Source organism: Eschrichtius robustus, chromosome 2 (genome assembly GCF_028021215.1).
Source record: "Eschrichtius robustus isolate mEscRob2 chromosome 2, mEscRob2.pri, whole genome shotgun sequence".
Classification (NCBI taxonomy): domain Eukaryota; kingdom Metazoa; phylum Chordata; class Mammalia; order Artiodactyla; family Eschrichtiidae; genus Eschrichtius; species Eschrichtius robustus.
The window spans coordinates 123,838,987-123,860,127 of NC_090825.1; the positions used below are offsets into that span (position 1 = coordinate 123,838,987).

Below are 21,141 nucleotides of genomic sequence, written 5' to 3' on the forward strand. Positions count from 1 at the left end.
CCCATCTGAGATCTGCAGGCTCCTATCCGCCACCTCCATATCCACCATCCTCGGCGGCGCTGCCCGGGTATCTTGAGTGGGAGATGGGGGAAAGGGGGTCACTTCAGGGGAACCGGGTCTCGGTCGGGGAAGTTGGGTCGCGCTCTGCGTCTCTGCGGCTCCGGATCCTGCCAATGCGCCGCAGGACCCGAGGCCAGCTCGCAGCGCCGCCCTCCCGCCTCGCCCTCCCCCTGGCGGAGCACGGCGCCCGGGACCGCCCTCCCCACCGGCCGTCTGCTCCCCGCCCCTGCCCCGACCCCGGAACCACCCCTCCCGGAGGAGCTGCGAGCTCGGCCTGCGCTCGGACCCCTCGGCAGCTGCAGGTGCCAGCCCGCCCCGCCCCGCGCTCGCGGCCGCTGGAACGCCCAGGCAGGTAGGTGCCTTTCCCTGCTTGTTCCTCGTTTCTCGGAGTTGATCTTTTAGCTCCTGCTCCGCGGGTGGAAGCACCAGTGTGAGCTTCTCGGAAGGCGTGAAGCGAGAGCCGAGATCTAGGTGAGTGATGGTCTAGATTTTTTCCGTTTAAGTAAACCTGCATACTAAGGGCACTGTTGGGAAGCTAGGAAGTTAAAACGGAAGAGAGATATAAAGGCAGGCAGGCAGGATGACCCACCACAATCTGATAGGGCTGGGACCATTCCTAGCTTCTTAGCTATTTTGTACCCTACTTTGTCCCCCAGCCTCTGACTCGGGTCCAGATGCGGACAGACGTCAATAAATATTTGCTGGGTGGAGATAAGTACGGGAGGTATTTCTGCTTGTTTCTCTCCTCCAGTCTCAAAACAAGCCAACACTGCCTTTGATGGCTGGCTTCATCTCCACCAGGATTTTACCCCCTAAGCTGAAGGATTTGAACGTTTTTACACAAAGTGCCGAGGATTCACACAATGGACTGCTATGCAGCGCTTAAAAAGCAGGAATCAGAGCTGTAGAGATCAGCGTGGCTAGATCGCACAAGTATAATGGTAATGATTACAGTAAGATGCAAAATATACCTACTGTATGATGTCATTTAGGTGACTTACTTGAAAAGACATGTCGTGTGTGTAAAATCGTAGAAAGTGGACTGTAAAATGTATACCAGATTCACAATTGTGGCTGTTTTGGGGAAGTATGAAAGGGGAATTAATTTGGCATGAGGATTGAGGTGGAAAAACTATTTACCTACGGTTTTAATATATAAAAATGATGAAGCAAAAGTTGATGAAATATAAACAATACTTAACTGCAAGTGGTTGTAACTTGGGTCTTTTTCAGGATATTTTCTTTCTTTCTCACATTTCTAAATTTGTCTCAGCTTAAGTAGTTCTGTTTTTCAAATGCAAACAAAATAAATTATGTCTATGCATGGGCTGTGACGAAAAAACTAGACAGTTCTGTCAGAAGTTACAACTTTCTTGCATCACAACATAGGTTCTTCCTGAAGAAGACCCCTCTTTACCTAGGGAGCCTTAGCTGCCTGGAGCAGCTCACGTGTTGACATCTCCCAAAAGTATAGGCCAAAGGTCAAATGTCGTCTGCAGTTAATAATCTGATAAGTGGCCAGGTCAAGGTAGAATCTGGAAACGCCTCGTGTTCCTGTAAGACACATTGCTGTTTCTCTTATATTTTCTGTTTAGGATGTTCATTTCCATGGGTGGCGACTGTCTGCTTGGCATCTCAAAAAGCGGTTATGTAACATTGCAGAGTTAATATCAGGTCAGGAAAGAGGCCTATAGCTCTTCTGGGCCCTATTCAGCGGAACGGAAAAGATGTGTCTCCACTTTCCTGCCAGAAAAACGTTGATTTCTTTCTGGATCTGAGGGAAAGTTACCAATTTGGTTATCCACGAAGGGAGAAAAAGATAAAGACCATTCTAGACTGGATTGAGAGTATTAAGTGCAGTGGAGAAACCACCACCCGATAGTCCAAGCCTCCTGTTCATCCCCCAAACATACACAAAATTTGTTCCCTGTTTACATATTTTCTTCCCACTAAAAAAAAAAAAATCACTGGATCTTTGGTAAACAAAATTGTCTGCACATCAGAATGCAACTCAGAAATATGGCAAATTGTGATAATATTCCTCTTTCTCTTTCTGACTTGACAACTTGCAAGGTCAGTGCTCGGTACATCTTGTGTTGCAGGAAGATGGGCTACTTGAGAAAAGCCTGAGGTGTGAAGAAAAATCTAAGAATGACAGGATTGGGGTGTGGTGTGAAAACTACATGTACTGAGGTTTTACGCACAAAATGAAAGAGAACATAGCCCCAGTCAGTAGTATTAACAACTGCAGCTCCTTCAGATGGATGTTCTCTTTAGGACTGAGCCTCTCTAATGTCATCTGTGGCTCAGCCCTGACACTATTTCCCACTTATTCTGGACTCTAAATGCAGTAATGCAACACACAGGGCACCCCATTTGCTTCTCCCTAGCCCACAAGGAAACACTAAGGGCATCCCACCTGCTTCTTCCTCATCCTCTTTTCCACTGGGATTAAAAGCCCTTTGTTTTTAGCCCAGAGATACAGTTGAGTTGTTTCTATCTTCCTCATCTCCATCATCCCCTCTGAGCTTCCTCCAGACACCTGTTACCTCCTGCCCCTCTCTCCCCTCCCCCATACCATTTAATCACTTGCTTCCTAATTGCTGACTCTGTCTTTGCTCTCCATTTAATGATTCTTTTTAAAGTCCAGAAGGCACTTTGCCAGCAGTTGGCTTTCAGTATGACAAGCCACATTTCCTTAATGAGTCTGCCTTCCAAATGAAGGCTTTACTTACATTTCCCCTAATAGGAAAAGGAGCTTTTCTTCTAGATTTGCTCCGGGGCTCCTCTAGTTCCTTTTCAATAACTCATCCTTAGCCCAGGTTCACGTGGGATACTTTTTTTTCAATTCTGACTCTGATCTGTATTTCCTTCACATGCAAAAACTCCAAGAGGAAATCAACAGGTGTCAAATTTAAAAAAATAATACGTGATAAGGAAATACCCACTACTAATAAAATAGCAATAGCTAATATTAATTCTTTGCAAATTATGTGCCAGGCGTGGTGCTAGCTGTTTCACACAGATTGTCTCGTTAACTATAGGCCACGAGCTGTATTTGTCCTGTACATGAGATTTGCTCAAGCCACATAGCTAAAACGAACTTTTTTTTTAAAGTAATTTTTATTGGAGTATAGTTGCTTTACATAAAACGAACTTTTAAATACAGTTTTATGTAACATCTGGATCTTTACCCTTTTTTGGGTAAATCTGAAGACCTGGCCCCTGGGCCCATGTTTCCACTTAGCAACCATCTTTTCGATCCAAGAGCAGTGACATCTTTTAGATGGAGCCTGGATTCACTAGGTCACCAGTGTCGCCAGCAGGCAGTAATGTCTTCCACCTGGTCCAGCTCAATTATTCGCATTTCCCTCTGGCTCTTGTAGGCATCTGAGCTTGTTATTCCTACAGAAGACGCTGCTGTTTCTCCCATTTAAGAGATGAGAGATTAGGTCATTGAGCCAAAGCCCTTATCAGCGTCAGTTTTAGAACCAGAACTCTGGATGCTGCCTCTCCTTACCAGTTTCCAAGAAAGTAAAGTTATTTATGTTTAAAAATGAACAAAGCCATAAATACACAACTTTCAGGGCTTTTTAGCTCTCACATATGTCATTCAATTTGGGCTCCCTAGTGGCCTGCAATTATCAAGCACTTGTGCTGTGAAAAGACTTTACGTATTATCTCATGAAATCACATTTAATTTGTCTTTGAGGTAAGGACCGTTAATGATCTTCAAGTTCAGGGAAAGGAAAAAAAGTAATGTGTTCCATGAAACTCAGCGACTTGCCGGTATGATCAAGCCCAAACTCAGAACTTGTTCCTTTGATGTTGTAGTAACTTCCAGGGTAGGAGGAAAGAGGGGTATGTCTTTTTATGACTAAAAAAATAAGTTGCTGATCACACATCAAAAAAATGTTTAAAATTAACATGTTTTCTCAAAGACATGGAGAGTCACAATAAAATATTTTTTAGTTTATAGTGGTTAAATAAAGTATTGCTGACCTCATTTTAAACTTGCCTTCACACTTAGAAAAATACTTTGCTTTCCTCCTTTTTTGTAAGTCCAGGTCCACTTCTGATGAGGCCATGTAGTGGGTACTCCCAGATGCTTGATGTTCTCTGTTTTCTCTGAAATTATTATTTTCAAGAACAAAAAAATTCCACTGCAGGGGCATAGATGAGGTTAATTTTCGGCCATCGTCTATAATCAGGCTACCTAGAGGACACCATATCATAAGGACACCATTTCTTTTTCTCTCCTAGATATCTAGCTAAGGTTTCCGGTCCTCTTTTACGTGAAGATGAATGTTTCTGCTGGGATAATGTAACTGGAGGATCCGGGTCTGGGCAGACTTGACCATGGGAGCCAACACTTCAAGCAAACCACCGGTGTTTGATGAAAATGATGATGGTGAGAAACGTGCGATAATTGTATATAAACATAGAGTTTGCAAAATTCAAATATAAGCTCCTTGTTTCATAAGTAAACTGTCATGTAAGGCCTTTAAAACGAAAAAAAAAAAAGGTAGAACTGCAAGGGTAACCTGAGGACCTGGTATGCTAAAGAGCTGGATTTTTACCTTCCACTTTCCATGGGACCTTGGACAACTTTTTTTTTTTTTTTTTTTAATTAGAAAAGTGATGTATTAGTCTTTTTTTAAATTTTTTTAACTTTTTTTTTTATTTTGGAGTATAGTTGATTAACAGTGTTGTGATAGTTTCAGGTGCACAGCAAAGTGATTCAGTTATACATATACATGTAGTTATTCTTTTTCAAATTCTTTTCCCATTTAGGTTGTTACATAATATTGAGCAGAGTTCCCTGGGTTATACAGTAGGTCCTTGTTGGTTATCCATTTTAAATATAGCAGTGTGTACATGTCAACCCCACACTCCCTAACTGTCCCTTTCCCCCTGGTAACCATAAGTTCGTTCTCTACATCTATGAGTCTGTTTCTGCTTTGTAGATAAGTTCATTTGTATCATTTCTTTTTAGATTCCGCATATAAGTGATATCATACAGCTTTCTTAATCACAACTCTACCAATGCCCTTTGTCCAAAGGGAGCTATGGGTTGGCGTCTGGTGGATAGAAGACCTTGAAACAAAATGATTTATTTGTTCTCTGTGCTGCTCCCTTGACAGTTGAAGTTACCCCTATTGCTACTTGTTATAGAAAAATTCTTATATTATCAAGTTGCATGTGAATGATAATTGATACTCATAATATTATAGAGTGGAGTCAGGCAAGCAAGTTGGTGCCTTCTCAGCTTCTGATTAGCACGTTCCAGGGTCCTAGCCAAATTCCACAATGCTAGGTCATAGGAAAAAGGATCCGTTTTACTGGAGAAAAGGGAAACTTTACGGCAGCCTTGTAGGCATATACTGTTTATAGGTTGCCTGGGACAAAGGCGGCCCCGGGTCCTAGCTAGTAAGTTATCCAGGCCCCCCAGAGGCAGCCCTCAGAGTCATTTCCAGGGAGTTCTGCTAAATGGACCACAGAGAAAAAGAACAATGAACTGAAATCCAGGAGATCCGGACACTAGTCCTATTACCAGCTACCTGTGTGCTCAAGGAGTTTATTTACCTTCAATTTCCTCATCAAGTGAGAGGAGAGGGTGGTAACCGTGAAGGTCTTTTTCAACTCCAAAAGTTTATCATTTTGAGATCCGAAAGGCACTTTGCAAAAATTATGAAGTAGCATCTGAATCATCAAGGAAAGTTTGCTCAAACAGAAACTACAAATAACAGTGGCATAAAGAAGACGGTAGTGTTTTTCTTTCTCACGTAACAATCTAGGCATAAGTAATTCAGGTGAGATGTGGCTGCGAAGGGTTAGGGACTCTGGCTCTGACAAGCTGGCTTCTTTCCTTCCCTTCCCAGCCCTAGAGTGTTACTGTCACCCTCATGCCTCAGGATGGCTCACCACCACATCCACATTCCAGCCAGTGGGAAGGGGAAGAGTGGGGAGACCGAGCCCACTTCTTTTAAGGATATGCTCTGCCTCTTGCTTGTCACTTTCACTCACATGCACATGCTTCATTACAAAGGAGACTGGGAAATTTAGTTAGTTATCTTGCGTGGCCATGAACCTTCTAAATACAAGGAGTTATGTTTTGTTACAAAAGAAGGGGACAATTAGCTATTTGCCACGGCTGGGGGACAAACAGAAGTCTGCTGCGATCTTAAGTTTTGAGTCTTTGGTTGGACCCTTTAAAACACAAATGTCTAACCGATCAAGATGCCTTGTTGCCAGCTATTCATTATCAATTTAGAGGTGCATCATGACTACCTATACAAAATATTTTCATAGGAACCCTTAAATTATATAGTTTGAAAATGGTCTTAAGAAAACTTTTTCCCACTCATATCTGTTGCCTTGCTTTGCTTTATCAAGCTGTAAAGTCAAGGACCTAGAGGCCAGGGATGTTACTTGATTTTTCCATCTCTAAAATGGGAAGGCAAGAAGGCTTGGATTTCATTTGTTTGGTTCACTGTGCTCCCTACAGATTCAAAACTAATGTGCGTGAGGCTGGTCCTCAGAGAACAGAGGAGGTAAGAGAGGCCAGCTTCGTGCTTGTTACTTGCTAGGGGTATGTGTTGTTTTAAGGTATTAGGGTAACATGATAATGAGAAAATACAGAGATGTCTAAATCTTTAATCCAGCCAGCCCTTGGTCTCATGGAGTGCCCAAGAAAGCAACTGCCCCAAGGGATTATGGCAAATGGGAAATCAGGTACCACTTTATAAGTACCTTCAAGGGGCTCTGGGAAAACTAGGTTGGGGTGAGGTTAGGCTTAAGGAGCAAGCGGATCTTTCTTAACACCCTCTAGGTCACCACTTTTTGTTGTCCTGCCCCCCAGGCCAATGAGGTGAGCCTACAGCAGCACCCTTAGAGACAAGAGCTGAGCGTAATGGTATGTCTGCACTTCCCAGGGGTGAAGCTCTGAGTCCGTTCACACACACAGTTGCAAGGCAGAAGTAGAAAGGCAAACCCTACTATGAGCCCATCGCTCTGCTAGACGTCCCTCTGCTAGATGTGAGGAACAGAGTAGGAGACAAGATGGCCCTTCCCCTGCCCTTGTGGAGCTCGTATTCTAATGGTGGGAGGCAAACAATAAACTAGTTCACAAATACATAAGCCAGATAACTTCAGATAGTGTTAAAGTGCCACCAAGGAAATGACTCTGAGTGATCTTAGGGAGAGTGACAGGGTGATGGTAAGGAGACCACCTCAGATAGGGTGTGGCCAGGGTTGGCCTTTCTGACGAGGTGACATCTGAGGTAAAGCCTGAAAAAGGTGAGGGAAGCCACTCACGTAATAACAGAACAGTTCAAGCACAGGAAAAAGTGCAAGTAATGACAAAATCGGAAATGACCAGTTGCCTATGTCTTCACATTCCGATGAGGATGAGTTTGTATATTATGAAAGGGATTTTTTAAAAATAAATTTATTTATCTATTTATGGCTGCGTTGGGTCTTTGTTGCTGCGCGTGGGCTTTCTCTAGTTGCGGCGAGCAGGAGCTACTCTTCGTCGTGGTGTGTGGGCTTCTCACTGCGGTGGCTTCTCTTGTTGTGGAGCACGGGCTCCAGGCACGTGGGCTTCAGTAGTTGTGGCACGCGGGCTCAGTAGTTGTGGCTCGCAGTCTCTAGAGTGCAGGCTCAGTAGCTGTGGCCCACAGGCTTAGTTGCTCCGCGGCATGTGGGATCCTCCCAGACCAGGGCTCGAACCCACGTCCCTTGCATTGGCAGGCGGACTCCCAACCACTGCGCCACCAGGGAAGTCCTGAAAGGGATCGCATTTAACTGCCATATTAACTTGTTTACAAGATCACTGAGTTTTGGGGAGGAAAAGTATGAAATTCCGGTTATTTACTTTTTTTTAATCAGTAAATCCTATAAAGGTGATTTGGCTCCTTTCATAGGTCTGGATTGAGCACAAGGTTAAACTTTGATTGCTGTGAGGCTTCTGACCAAGAAACAACAACAAAAAGCACTGACTAATCCAAGAACATTAATGCCTATATCATTTTTGATCTATTTTTATATAAATAATCAAATGGGGCCAGAATCTAGGGCACTTAAATGAACCAATTTAATTCTTTTTAATATATTGCTGAAAAGAATCCCAAAATGTGATGGAAAAGTATCTAATATTTCCTTCAAAGTGTTTGCTATTCCCAATATATAGACTTGAGGAGAAAATGTGTACCCATTTTCCCAAGTAATATTTCAAGATTCCTTTCTCATGGAAAAAATGTTTTGGTTCACTTTGAAGGTAATTAAGGAATAAGATGTTAGTGGATGTCCCTTGAGATAAGCTGTTCTTGCTGGAATTCATCCTGACACTTTGTGTTTCATGCTGTTCCCTCTGATACTGATCTTGAGATCATTCTGTTAGTTACTTGTGTTGATCTTTATTTAGTGAAAACAAAGTATAAGCTTTACAGCTGCTGTGGAAGAGCAGAAGGCTTAGTTAATTACCGTTAAGTGATTTTTTACAAGGTAGACCTCACATGATACTGTTGTTTTCTTTGGTGGCTTAGCGCAAACCCAAGTCCTAGTTACATTTTTTTATTGTGGTATAATACATAATAAAGTGTACCATTTTAACGATTTTTAAGTGTACAGTTCAGTGGCATTGAGTATATACACATCTGGGGACAACCATCACCACCACCATAGAACTTTTTAATCTTCCCAAACTGAAATTTTGTGCTCATTAAACAGTAACTCCCCATTCCCTCTTCCCCGCAGCCTCTGACAACCACCATTCTACTCTGTCTCTATGATTTTAACTATTCTAGGTACCTTATATAAGTGGAATCATGTAATATTTGTCCTTTTGTGTCTGGTTTATTTCAGTTTTCAAGGTTCATCCATACTGTAGCATGTATCAGAATTTCATTCCTTTTTAAGGCTGAATAATAGTCTACTGTATGCAGATACCACATTTTGTTTATTCTTTCGTTCATCAGTGAACATTAGGTTGTTTCTTCCTTTTGACTACCATAAATAATGCTGCTGTGAACACGGGTGTACAAGTATCTGTTCAAGTCCCTGTTTTCAAGTGGTACATCCTTAGAAGCAGAATTGCTGGATCATATGATAATTCGTCAATTTTTTGAGGAACCACCCAGCACACTGTCTTCCACCTAATTATGTTTCGTGTTTTAGTAGTGGGAGACCACCTGACATAGCAGGCCAGGGCTCTGGTAGTGGAAACCCATACACAGTTTCAAATCTCAGCTGTGCCACAGACTAGCAATCTGTGTATTTCTATGAGAAAAAGCAAAGGGGATATAGCCTGATCAGCCATCAAACACCAGAGTCAACTTGACTAATTATAAAGTGTTCTAAAGGGATTTGAAATACAATAGAAAAAAGTCCCCAAATCTGAATAATTACTAGTGAATTAATCTGAAAAAAAAAAAACAAAACCCAAACCCTTCTATTGTACAGGTTATCAAACCTCTGTAAGCTCAGTTTCTTCATATATAAAATACAAGTTAATTGGGCATACTTCACTGGGTCATTGTGAGGATAGAATAAAATAACGCAGATAAAACACTTAACAAGGTGTCTCATATAAAGTAACCACCCAATTAATGCTAGTTATAATATTATTTACTAGTGTCAGAGTCTCTGAGCATGAACTCTTTGAAGTATTTCAACTTCTAAAAGAAACAAAATCGATTACATGCAACTGTGTAGATGCCATAGTTAATATGACCTATTCACACTTCTATCAACAGAGCTGAATTGCCAGATGGCAGATTGTATGGATTCTGTGAAAACCTATATAAATCCTCTGAAAAGAAGCCAAATTATTAACTTCACAAAAACATAATCCTATCTGTTTTTTTCTGTGATCCCCCCTGGGATGATTGTATTTTCATTTAAGGCAAAATCAAGAACTCATTGGGCTGAAAAATCGATAAACTTACTTTTTCTGATTTAAGCCCAAAGCAGATTATTTAAGTAATCCCATTCGATCAACAGACACAGTGACAGTTGTCCCCCAGACCCAACTATCATGTGGATACTATGAGAAATAATGATACAGAAAAGCATCCTAAGTTTTCTGAAAGAAAAGAAGTACAGGTGATACTTGTTTTTAATGTTTATAGCTTGTTCATTATATCTGCTTTATTTCCTCTCTCTGAATGCAGTGCTTTTTGTTTTGTTTGGGTTTTTTTTTTTCTTTTGCTTGTTTGATTAAAAAATTAACATTTTTAAAGTCCAATCATTGAGGTTTTCAGGCTGATTTAGAGAAATTCTTTAGTATGGGGAAAAGTGGACTTGGTTATAATTCACAGTCTGGGCAACAGAAGAGGATCTTGCAATCATTATAAGTAGTATGTGTTTCCAAGCATATACAAAGAATGTAGAGGTGATAGAATTGGTTTAGTTAAACCAAGAGACAACTTTCTTCTGGAGTGCTGTAGCTAAGAACAGTTGGCCTTAGGTTAAAATGCCTCTACAAAGAGTACATCAATGCCCTGAGTTTGCAAAGAGAGCTCAATTATTGCATTGTTCTTCAGACTTGCTGAAAACCCAATGTTCCACTTTCATTTGGCAACACTTGTCTCCTAGGATATGTGACCGCTTCCAGTTTTCCTACATCTTCTTTGGTGAGGGAGGCACTGGGTCCTTCAAAAAGTTGGGCCAAAAAAATTGGCCACAGATTTGCAATCCAAAAGAAATGGGAGGTTACTGAATTGATTCCAGCCATGAAGGACTCTGAGACTCTTCTTTGTTATTTTAATGTCCATGCATTGCATATTTGTACCCAGTGGGTAGGCAAATGAATTTCAGACTTCCCCCTCTCAAACGTGAGTTATGTTGTCTGATATTATTTACTATTTTTTGTTAAAATGATTGGGAAAGTAAAATGAAAATTTCCCTAGTAAGAATTGGCCTCTTTTTGGTTTTTAATTTATTTGTTTTATTTATTTATTTTTGGCTGCGTTGGGTCTCCGTTGCTACACGCGGGCTTTCTTTAGTTGCCGAGAGGGGCTACTCTTCATTGCGGTGCGCGGGCTTCTCATTGTGGTGGCCTCTCTTGTTGCAGAGCACGCGCTCTAGGCACGCGGGCTTCAGTAGTTGTGGCTCGCAGACTCTAGAACGCAGGCTCAGTTGTTGTGGCACACGGGCTTAGTTGCTCCGCAGCATGTGGGATATTCCCGGCCTAGGGCTTGAACCCGTATGCCCTGCATTGGCAGGCGGATTTTTAACCACTGCGCCACCGGGGAAGCCCGAAAATCAGCTTCTTAAAACCATTATGTTATCTTGGACGGTCGAATATTTAGTTAAGGTGTTTGTCATAAATAATCTCAGATCCACTAGTTTATAGCAACAAACACTTTTAACTTGGGAGGGCTTTAATTTCCCCTATCCCAAGGGATTGGAGGAATCGGGGAGAAACAGACTAGACGGCCAAGAAAACAGACATCAAAGACGGAGCCAGTGCTTCCGATTTGCATGTTTCCTGATACATGTTTAGGAGAATCTACTCAAACAAATTTAGGAAACTTACATCCTGCCCTTGGAGATTCACAATGCTTATTAGCATAATAAAGGCTCTGAAATGTGCAACAATATTGAAATCTCGGTACTCTGATGTTTTTCAAACTTATTTCAAGATTAAATCAGTTTTGCGGAAAACCTTTTAATACCTTGTGGCAAATAATTCTCTGTGGATCTCAATTTGGGAAACAAAAGGTCATGATCAGGAACACTCTTTTTCTACTGGAAACATCATTTGTTCCCATGTATCCCCCCCTTCCTCCCCTCCCTGGCTTAATAGCTACGGTTTATGATTTGCAGAATCTCTATAGCTGAAGAGCGATTATGTTTTTCTCTAAGGTCTCCTCACCACAACTTTTTCAGGCAACACAATTCATGTTTACTCGGGTTAATGAGTAAAACACAAGGTAGCTCTGTTTAATGGTGGGCTGCTTCTACTCCAAGTGGGAATTAGATTGGGAGATAATTCACTTCTTTATTGTTCTTTAAATAAAGAACATTTTAGTTCAAAGAGTGTCTTATGAACAAATTATGGTGATGTATTTGCCAATTATTAAACACTCATGCTATACTAACTTTTTATCCTATCCAAAGCTATAGACATGTTTTTTCATTTTCATCTTGAAACTAACCTAGGTTAAAAAACGAAATCTGTAAGCTGGCTTCAATATTCAGCAGCTACTTCAATGAGAATGGGAGTGAAGGCCTTCAGAGAATCTGACTTCTGCTATATGGCCTTGCCAGTGTAAACTTAATTAGAGTGACCAGCGTTACCCATCACTTTACCAATTTAGGTCCTATGAATTATATGAGGATTTCAACTAGGCATTGCTATGGGATCATTCGTGGAAATTTTATTTGGAGACACACATACACAATGCCAATGATGGAATTATATTCCTGTTAAAGTAGGACACTGAGCACAATTTATATGGTTGAAAGGACTGAGAAACCTATGGGTATAGATTTTGAATTCAAAAGACTGGCAGAGGCTTTATTTTTCTTTTCTCCTGAACTATTTCTTCTTTCCTTCCTGGAGGCATATTTACAGTACAATAAGTAATATTAACCTTGTTTTACACTTGATTAACCTATGTTTTTTGTTATTTCTGAGAACAGTTGAATGTAGGGGTTGGCATGCTTTTTCTGTGATGGGCCAGATAGTAAATATTTTATGTTCTGCTGTTCAGACAGTCTCTGTCACAACGACTCAACTCTGCTACTGCGGCATGCAGGCAGCCAGAGACAATGTGGAAACTAACGAACATGGCTCTATTCCACTAACACTTTATTTGTGGACACTGAAATTTGAATTTCACATCATTTTCACTTGTCACAAAATACTTTTATTTTCCAAGCATTTAGAAATTTGAAAGCCATTCCTAGTTTATGAGCCATATAAAAATAGATGGTGGGTTGGATCTGGCCCGTGCGCCATACTGTACTAACCTTTGCTCTAAAGCATCCTGCAGACATTTATTTACATGTGCCAGGGGCTCGTCTGATATCCATTCATAACCCTCTAGCTGTAACTGAGGGACTGGGCAAGGAGACTGACATCTGTTCTCTATAGATGCTTAACAAAGGCAGTCTTCACCAACTCTCTTTTGGTTCATTAGCCTGAGTCAGTGGAAGTACGTGGACTGAGAAATCTACTGTCTTAGAGAATAAAATATATTATTTTTGTGATATGTATTATTTGGTAACCCCATAGACTGGATTCAGTTAAATGGGTACAACCTAGAATTCATTTGAAATATCATTAGATAGAGTTTATTTCCTACTGGGGCGTTTATTTAGTCAACTGAGAGGCATCCAACAGTTGGGGGTATTGATCCCCCATCCTGCCCCACTGTTCTACTTCCTGATTTGTTCTAAAGAAATAGCCAGTGTAATTCTGACTTCTGAGCAAATTCATGAACTGGGGTCCAGGCAGCAGAAAAAGAAGCTGTTGGTGCCCACTGCTTGGTCTTGGCACCAGTAATGGGTGTCGGTAAAGCCGAGACTCCCTGGGGCACCGCGTTTCCTAAAAGGGAATTGCTGACTGTGCAAGCAGATGCCTCAACTGGCCTTGGAAGCTCCTTCCCTGGAGAAGTTTCCAATATATCCTTAAACGACCTGCCAAGCTCCACATGTATTAGTGGCAACGATTTGCTGCCAACCATTCGGTTTGATAAAGGGCTAGTGAGCCAGCTGAGTAATTTCTTAATCAGTGAATCACCAGTGAAATGTTCTAGAGTGGACCTTCAACCTTAACTAGCATCATGGTGTCAGAGTTACAGCTTAAATCAGTAGCTTCCAGATACCCTCTGTGGACAAATGTAACATTTTTCTTAGTTTGTGGAGAAAGGTGAAAAACAAGGGCAATGTAGTTTCTCATAAAGCTAACTCTATTAAAAATTTTATTTTTTTTTTAACATCTTTATTGGAGTGTAATTGCTTTACAATGGTGTGTTAGTTTCTGCGGTATAACAAAGTGAATCACCTATACATATACATATATCCCCATATCTCCATTCTCTTGCGTCTCCCTCCCATCCTCCCTATCCCACCCCTCTAGGTGGTCACAAAGCACCGAGCTGACCTCGCTGTGCTATGCAGCTGCTTCCCACTAGCTATTTTACATTTAGTAGTGTATATATGTCCATGCCACTCTCTCACTTCATCCCAGCTTACCCTTCCCCCTCCGCATGTCCTCAAGTCCATTCTCTGTGTCTGCATCTTTATTCCTGTCCTGCCCCTAGGTTCTTCATAACCTTTTTTTTTTACATTCCATATATATGTGTTAGCATACTATATTTGTTTTTCTCTTTCTGACTTACTTCACTCTGTATGACAGACTCTAGGTCCATCTACCTCACTGCAAATAACTCAATTTCATTTCTTTTTATGGCTGACTAACATTCCATTGTATATATGTGCCACATCTTCTTTATCCATTCATCTCTTGATGGACACTTAGGTTGCTTCCATGTCCTGGCTGTTGTAAATAGTGCTGCAGTGAACATTGTGGTACATGACTCTTTTTGAATTATGGTTTTCTCAGGGTATATGCCCAGTAGTGCAATTGCTGGGTCATATGGTAGTTCTATTTTTAGTTTTTTAAGGAACCTCCATACTGTTCTCCATAGTGGCTGTATCAATTTACATTCCCACCAACAGTGCAAGAGGGTTCCCTTTTCTCCACACTCTCTCCAGCATTTGTTGTTTGTAGATTTTTTGATGATGGCCATTCTGACTGGTGTGAGGTGATACCTCATTGTAGTTTTGATTTGCATTTCTCTAATGATTAGTGATGTTGAGCATTCTTTCATTTATTTGTTGGCAATCTGTATATCTTCTTTGGAGAAATGTCTATTTAGGTCTTCTGCCCATTTTTGGATTGGGTTGTTTGTTTTTTTGTTATTGAGCTGCATGAGCTGCTTGTAAATCTTGGAGATTAATCCTTTGTCAGTTGCTTCATTTGCAAATATTTTCTCCCATTCTGAGGGTTGTCTTTTCGTGTTGTTTATGGTTTCCTTTGCTGTGCAAAAGCTTTTAAGTTTCATTAAGTCCCATTTGTTTCTAGGTATTTTTTGATTTCCTCTTTGATTTCTTCAGTGATTTTTTGGTTATTAAGTAGTGTATTGTTTAGCTTCCATGTGTTTATATTTTTTACAGATTTTTTCCCTGTAATTGATATCTAGTCTCATAGCATTGTGGTTGCAAAAGATACTTGATACGATTTCAATTTTCTTAAATTTACCAAGGCTTGATTTGTGACCCAAGATGTGATCTATCCTGGAGGATGTTCCATGAGCACTTAAGAAAGTGTATTCTGTTGTTTCTGGATGGAATGTCCTATAAATATCAATTAAGTTCATCTTGTTTAACGTATCATTTAAAGCTTGTGTTTCCTTATTTATTTTTATTTAGGATGATCTGTCCATTGGTGAAAGTGGGGTGTTAAAGTCTCCTACTATTATTGTGTTACTGTCGTTTTCCCCTTTTATGACTGTTAGCATTTGCCTTATGTATTGAGGTGCTCCTATGTTGGGTGCATAAATATTTACAATTGTTATATCTTCTTCTTGGATTGATTCCTTGATCATTATGTAGTGTCCTTGTTTGTCTCTTGTAACAGTCTTTATTTTAAAGTCTATTTTGTCTGATACGAGAATTGCTACTCCAGCTTTCTTTTGATTTCCATTTGCATGGAATATCTTTTTCCATCCCCTCACTTTCAGTCTGTATGTGTCCCTAGGTCTGAAGTGGGTCTCTTGTAGACAGCATATATACAGGTCTTGTTTTTGTATCCATTCAGCCAGTCTATGTCTTTTGGTTGGAGCATTTAATCCATTTACATTTAAGGTAATTATCACTATGTATGTTCCTATGACCATTTTCTTAATTGTTTTGGGTTTGTTATTGTAGGTCTTTTCCTTCTCTTGTGTTTCCTGCCTAGAGAAGTTCCTTTAGCATTTGTTGTAAAGGTGTTTTGGTGGTGCTGAATTCTCTTAGCTTTTGCTTGTCTGTAAAGGTTTTAATTTCTCCATCGAATCTGAATGAGATCCTTGCTGGGTAGAGTAATCTTGGTTGTAGGTTCTTCCCTTTCATCCCTTTAAATATGTCCTGCCACTCCCTTCTGGCTTGTAGAGTTTCTGCTGAAAGATCAGCTGTTAACCTTATGGGCATTCCTGTGTATGTTATTTTTCTCTTGCAGCTTTTAATATTTTTTCTTTGTATTTAATTTTTGATAGTTTGATTAGTATGTGTCTTGGCATGTTTCTCCTTGGGTTTATCCTGTATGGGACTCCCTGCGCTTCCTGCACTTGACTGACCATTTCCTTTCCCATATTAGAGAAGTTTTCAACTATAATCTCTTCAAATATTTTCTCAGTCCCTTTTTCTCTTCTTCTTCTCGGACCCCTATAATTCGAATGTTGGTGTGTTTAATGTTGTCCCAGAGGTCTCTGAGACTGTCCTCAATTCTTTTCATTCTTTTTTCTTTATTCTGCTCTGCATTAGTTATTTCCACTATTTTATTTTCCAGACCACTTATCCGTTCTTCTGCCTCAGTTATTCTGCTATTGATTCCTTCTAGAGAATTTTTAATTTCATTTATTGTGTTGTTCATCATTGTTTGTTTGCTCTTTAGTTCTTCTAGGTCCTTGTTCAACATTTCTTGTATTTTCTCCATTCTATTTCCAAGATTTTGGATCATCTTTACTATCATTACTCTGAATTCTTTTTCAGGTAGACTGCCTCGTTCCTCTTCATTTGTTTGGTCTGGTGGGTTTTTACCTTGCTCCTTCATCTGCTGTGTGTTTCTCTGTCTTCTCATTTTGCTTAACTTACTGTGTTTGGGGTCTCCTTTTCGCAGGCTGCAGGCTCATAGTTCCTGTTGTTTTTGGTGTCTGCCCCCCGTGGCTAAGGTTGGTTCAGTGCGTTGTGTAGGTTTCCTGGTGGAGGAGAGTGGTGCCTGTGTTTTGGTGGATGAGGCTGGATCTTGTCTTTCTGGTGAGCAGGACTGCATCTCGTGGTGTGTTTTGGGGTGTCTGTGACCTTATTATGATTTTAGGCAGCCTCTCTGTTAATGGGTGGGTTTATGTTCCTGTCTTGCTAGTTGTTTGGCATAGGGTGTCCAGCACTGTAGCTTGCTGGTTGTTGCGTGGAGCTGGACTTAGCACTGAGATGGAGATGTGTGGGAGAGCTTTCACCATTTGATATTACGTGGGGCCGGGCGGTCTCTGGTGGACCAATGTCCTGAACTCGGGTCTGCCACCTCAGAGGCACAGGCCTGACACCCAGCCAGAGCACCAAGACCCTGTCAGCCACACGGCTCGGGAGGGAGGGAGGGAGGGAGGGAGGAAGGAAGGAAGGAAAGAAGGAAGGAAGGAAGGAAGAAAATAAAATAGTGTTATTAAAATAAAAAGTAAAAAATAATTACTAAAAATAAAAAAATTAAAATGTAATAAAAAAAAAAGAAAGAAGAGAGCAACCAAGCCGAAAAACAAATCCACCAATAATAACAGGTGCTAAAAACTATACTAAAAAAAAAAAAAAGGACAGACAAAACCCTAGGACAAATGGTAAAAGCAAAGCTATACAGACAAAATCACACAGAGAAACATACACATACACACTCACAAAAAGAGGAAAAGGAAAAAAATAGTATATCTATATATAAAAAAAGAGGAGGAAGAGAGCAACCAAATCAATAAACAAATCTACCAGTGATAATAAACTCTAAATACTAAACTAAGATAAACATAAAAGCAGAAACAAATTAGTTGCAGAAAGCAAACCCCAAGTCTACTGTTGCTCCCAGAGTCCACTGCCTCCATTTAGGGATGATTCGTTGTCTATTCACGTATTCCAGAGATTCAGGGTACATCAAGTTGATTGTGGAGATTTAATCCGCTGCTCCTCAGGCTGCTGGGAGAAATTTCCCTTTTTCTTCTTTGTTTGCACAGCTCCCGGGGTTCAGCTTTGGATTTGGCCACGTCTCTGCGTGTAGGTCACCTGAGGGCATATGTTCCCTGCCCAGAGAGGACGGGGTTAAAGAAGCAGCTGATCAGGGAGCTCTGGCTCACTCAGGCGGGGGGGAAGGAGGGGTACGGATGCGGGGCGAGCCTGCGGCGGTAGAGGCCGGCATGGCGTTGCAACAGCCTGAGGCGCGCCGTGTGTTCTCCTGGGGAAGTTGTCCCTGGATCACGGGACCCTGGCAGTGGCGGGCTGCACAGGCTCCCGGGAGGGGAGGTGTGGAGAGTGACCTGTGCTCGCACACAGGCTTCTTGGTGGCGGCAGCAGCAGCCTTAGCGTCCCATGCCCGTCTCTGGGGCCCGCGCTGATAGCCGCGGCTCGCGCCCGCCTCTGGAGCTCATTTAGGTGGTGCTCTGAATCCCCTCTCCTCACGCACCCCAAAACAATGGTCTCTTGCCTCTTAGGCAGTTCCAGACTTTTTCCCGGACTCCCTCCCGGCTAGCTGTGGCGCACTAGCCCCCTTCAGGCTGTGTTCACGCAGCCAACCCCAGTCCTCTCCCTGGGATCCGACCGAAACCCGAGCCTCAGCTCCCAGCCCCTGCCCGCCCCGGCGGCTGAGCAGACAAGCCTCTCGGGCTGGTGAGTGCTGCTCGGCACCGGTCCTCTGTGCGGGACTCTCTCCACTTTGCCCTCCGCACCCCTGTGGCTGCGCTCTCCTCCGTGGCTCCGAAGCTTCCCCCTCCGCCACCCGCAGTCTCCGCCCGCGAAGGGGCTTCCTGGTGCGTGGAAACCTTTCCTCCTTCACAGCTCCCTCCCACTGGTGCAGGTCCCATCCCTATTCTTTTGTCTCTGTTTTTTCTTTGTTCTTTTGCCCTATCCAGGTACGTGGGGAGTTTCTTGCCTTTTGGGAGGTCTGAGGTCTTCTGCCAGCGTTCAGTAGGTGTTCTGTAGGGGTTGTTCCACACGTAGATGTATTTCTGATGTATTTGTGGGGAGGAAGGTGATCTCCACGTCTTACTCCCCTGCCATCTTGAAGGTCTCCAACCAAAAATTTTAATTTTAAGATTACCTTTTTTCTTGTTGTGTGTGTGTCTAGTATTTAAGGATTGTGGAAATAGAATTTTTTCCACAATGAGAACTTAGAGAAGTCACTTGTCTGTCTGATCCCTGGTTTTCTCATATGTAAATGGGGGTTATTAATAGCATCTGCCTCAAATATTTTTGGTGGAAATAAAGAGAGATTACCCATAAAAAGTGTTTAGCATGCTGCCTGGCACATAGTAATTGCTCAATAAGTTATTACTACTGTTATCATAATCACAATTTTTAATGCTCTTACTTGGCAAATAAAAAATAAAAGCTGGGCTTCCCTGTGGTGCAGTGGTTAAGAATCTGCCCGCCAATGCAGGGGACATGGGTTCAAGCCCTGGTCCGGGAAGATGCCACATGCTGCGGAGCAACTAAGCCCTTGCGCCACAGCTACTGAAGCCTACGTGCCTAGAGCCCGTGCTCCGCAACAAGAGAAGCCACAACACACAGTGAGAAGCCCGTGCACCACAATGAAGAGTAGCCTGCACTCACCTCAACTAAAGAAAGCCCGCGTGCAGCAACGAAGACCCAACACCGCCAAAAAATAAATAAAATTTTAAAAAAAATAAAATAAAATATAAAAGCTACCCAATATTGGTTTTCCTTTTCTCCCCCAGTTTTTGTTTGCTTTTTGTTTTTGAGGTAGATGGGATTTTCTGATCTGTAAAATCCAAAAATACAATTGTAATTTTTAAGAAGTTCTATGTAGTTAACATTTAAGTATCTAAGATAAAAAAGAAAGAGGTGACCTTTTTAAATTAGGACAATCATATTCATTTGAGGTGAAAGATGGTGCTCCCTGGGCTAACAGAGTGGCAATGGAGATGGAAAGCTGAGAGTTTATTCAACGTGTACTTTCAATATAGAATAATTGAGAGTTACTGATGGTTTGAAGGTGGACTAAGAGGGAAAGAACAAAATCAAGAATGAATTCTAGGCTTTTGCTTGAGAAGGCAAGTAGATGGCAGTGACAGTTTGCTGAGATGCAGAAGAAGGGGGGCTGAAGGGTTGCAGACATGTTTAGACGTAGTTAAGAGTTCTTGGTTGGATGCATAAAATGACTGTGCATAAAATGGTGATGTCAAGTAGGAGGCTGAGATCTCAAGGCCAGAGACGAGTGGGAACGTCTGGGTCAGAGAAACAAAGATGTGGTTTTTAATTTTATGGGGAGGGATGAGTCTGCCTTGGGAGGGTAAGGAGAAACAGAGGAGAAGAACCCCCGTATTTAGAAGTCAGGCAGAGGAAAGCGATCAGCTAAGGAAATTGAGAAGGAACAGCCTGTGAGACATGAAAAACATTTGTCGTGAAATGTAAGAGAGAAGACTTCTTCAAGAAAGAGGAAGTAGTCTCTTGTGCTGAACGTTCCTGGGTGGTTGAGTAAAGTGAAAAGTATCTGTGGGATTAGGCAATCAGCAGGTTATAGGTGATACTGACAAAAGCAGTTCAAGTGGGGATATGGGGGCAAGAGCCAGAGTCTGGGGAATTAGGAGTGTTTGGGAGGGGAGGACGTGGACACGGCCAGTACAGTAAACCCTTTCAAGAACTTTACTCTAAAGGGAAGCAGAGAAATGAGCCAAGAGCTGAAGCTGAGTATGATGTTAAGGGAGGGTTGTTTTTTTTTTTAGAAAGAGGAGATAGTAGAGCAAGTCTCAGCTGATGGTTTCTTCCCTTTATATTGGTTAATTCCTGTGAAATGATGTGACCAGGAACCAGGGCTGGCTTCATCCACATGAGACCAGTACAGGCACACAGTGCCTTGTGTTCACAAGGGCCCCACACGTGGGCTTCACTGCCTCCAGCTGCTGTCTCTAAATTCTTACTAATTTTATCTTAGAATTTATGTTTGTGAGGTCTGATGGGGCAGTGGATCACCTGCCAGGGGCTTGGACCTTTGCCTCATAGTCTGTCCCCTTCTTAGGAAGCCTTCTAAGTCAGTTACCTAGACCCTCCTACCCTCCACCTACAGCAAAGATTTGGGTGCTGATGGGGATGTTTGGG

At 41.9% G+C, this 21,141-nt stretch overlaps 1 protein-coding gene across 1 annotated transcript in view; it reads left to right on the forward strand.

Moving 5' to 3' along the window:
• Window positions 1-382: 382 nt before the first annotated feature.
• STK32A (serine/threonine kinase 32A) overlaps window positions 383-21,141 on the forward strand; it is a 123,296-nt gene continuing 102,537 nt past the window's right edge. Inside the window, exons 1-2 of the mRNA XM_068534533.1 lie at window positions 383-531; window positions 4,324-4,471. Of these exons, the coding sequence (XP_068390634.1) occupies window positions 4,420-4,471 (52 nt within the window). The 5' untranslated portion in view covers window positions 383-531; window positions 4,324-4,419. The remainder of the gene's footprint in view (window positions 532-4,323; window positions 4,472-21,141) is intronic.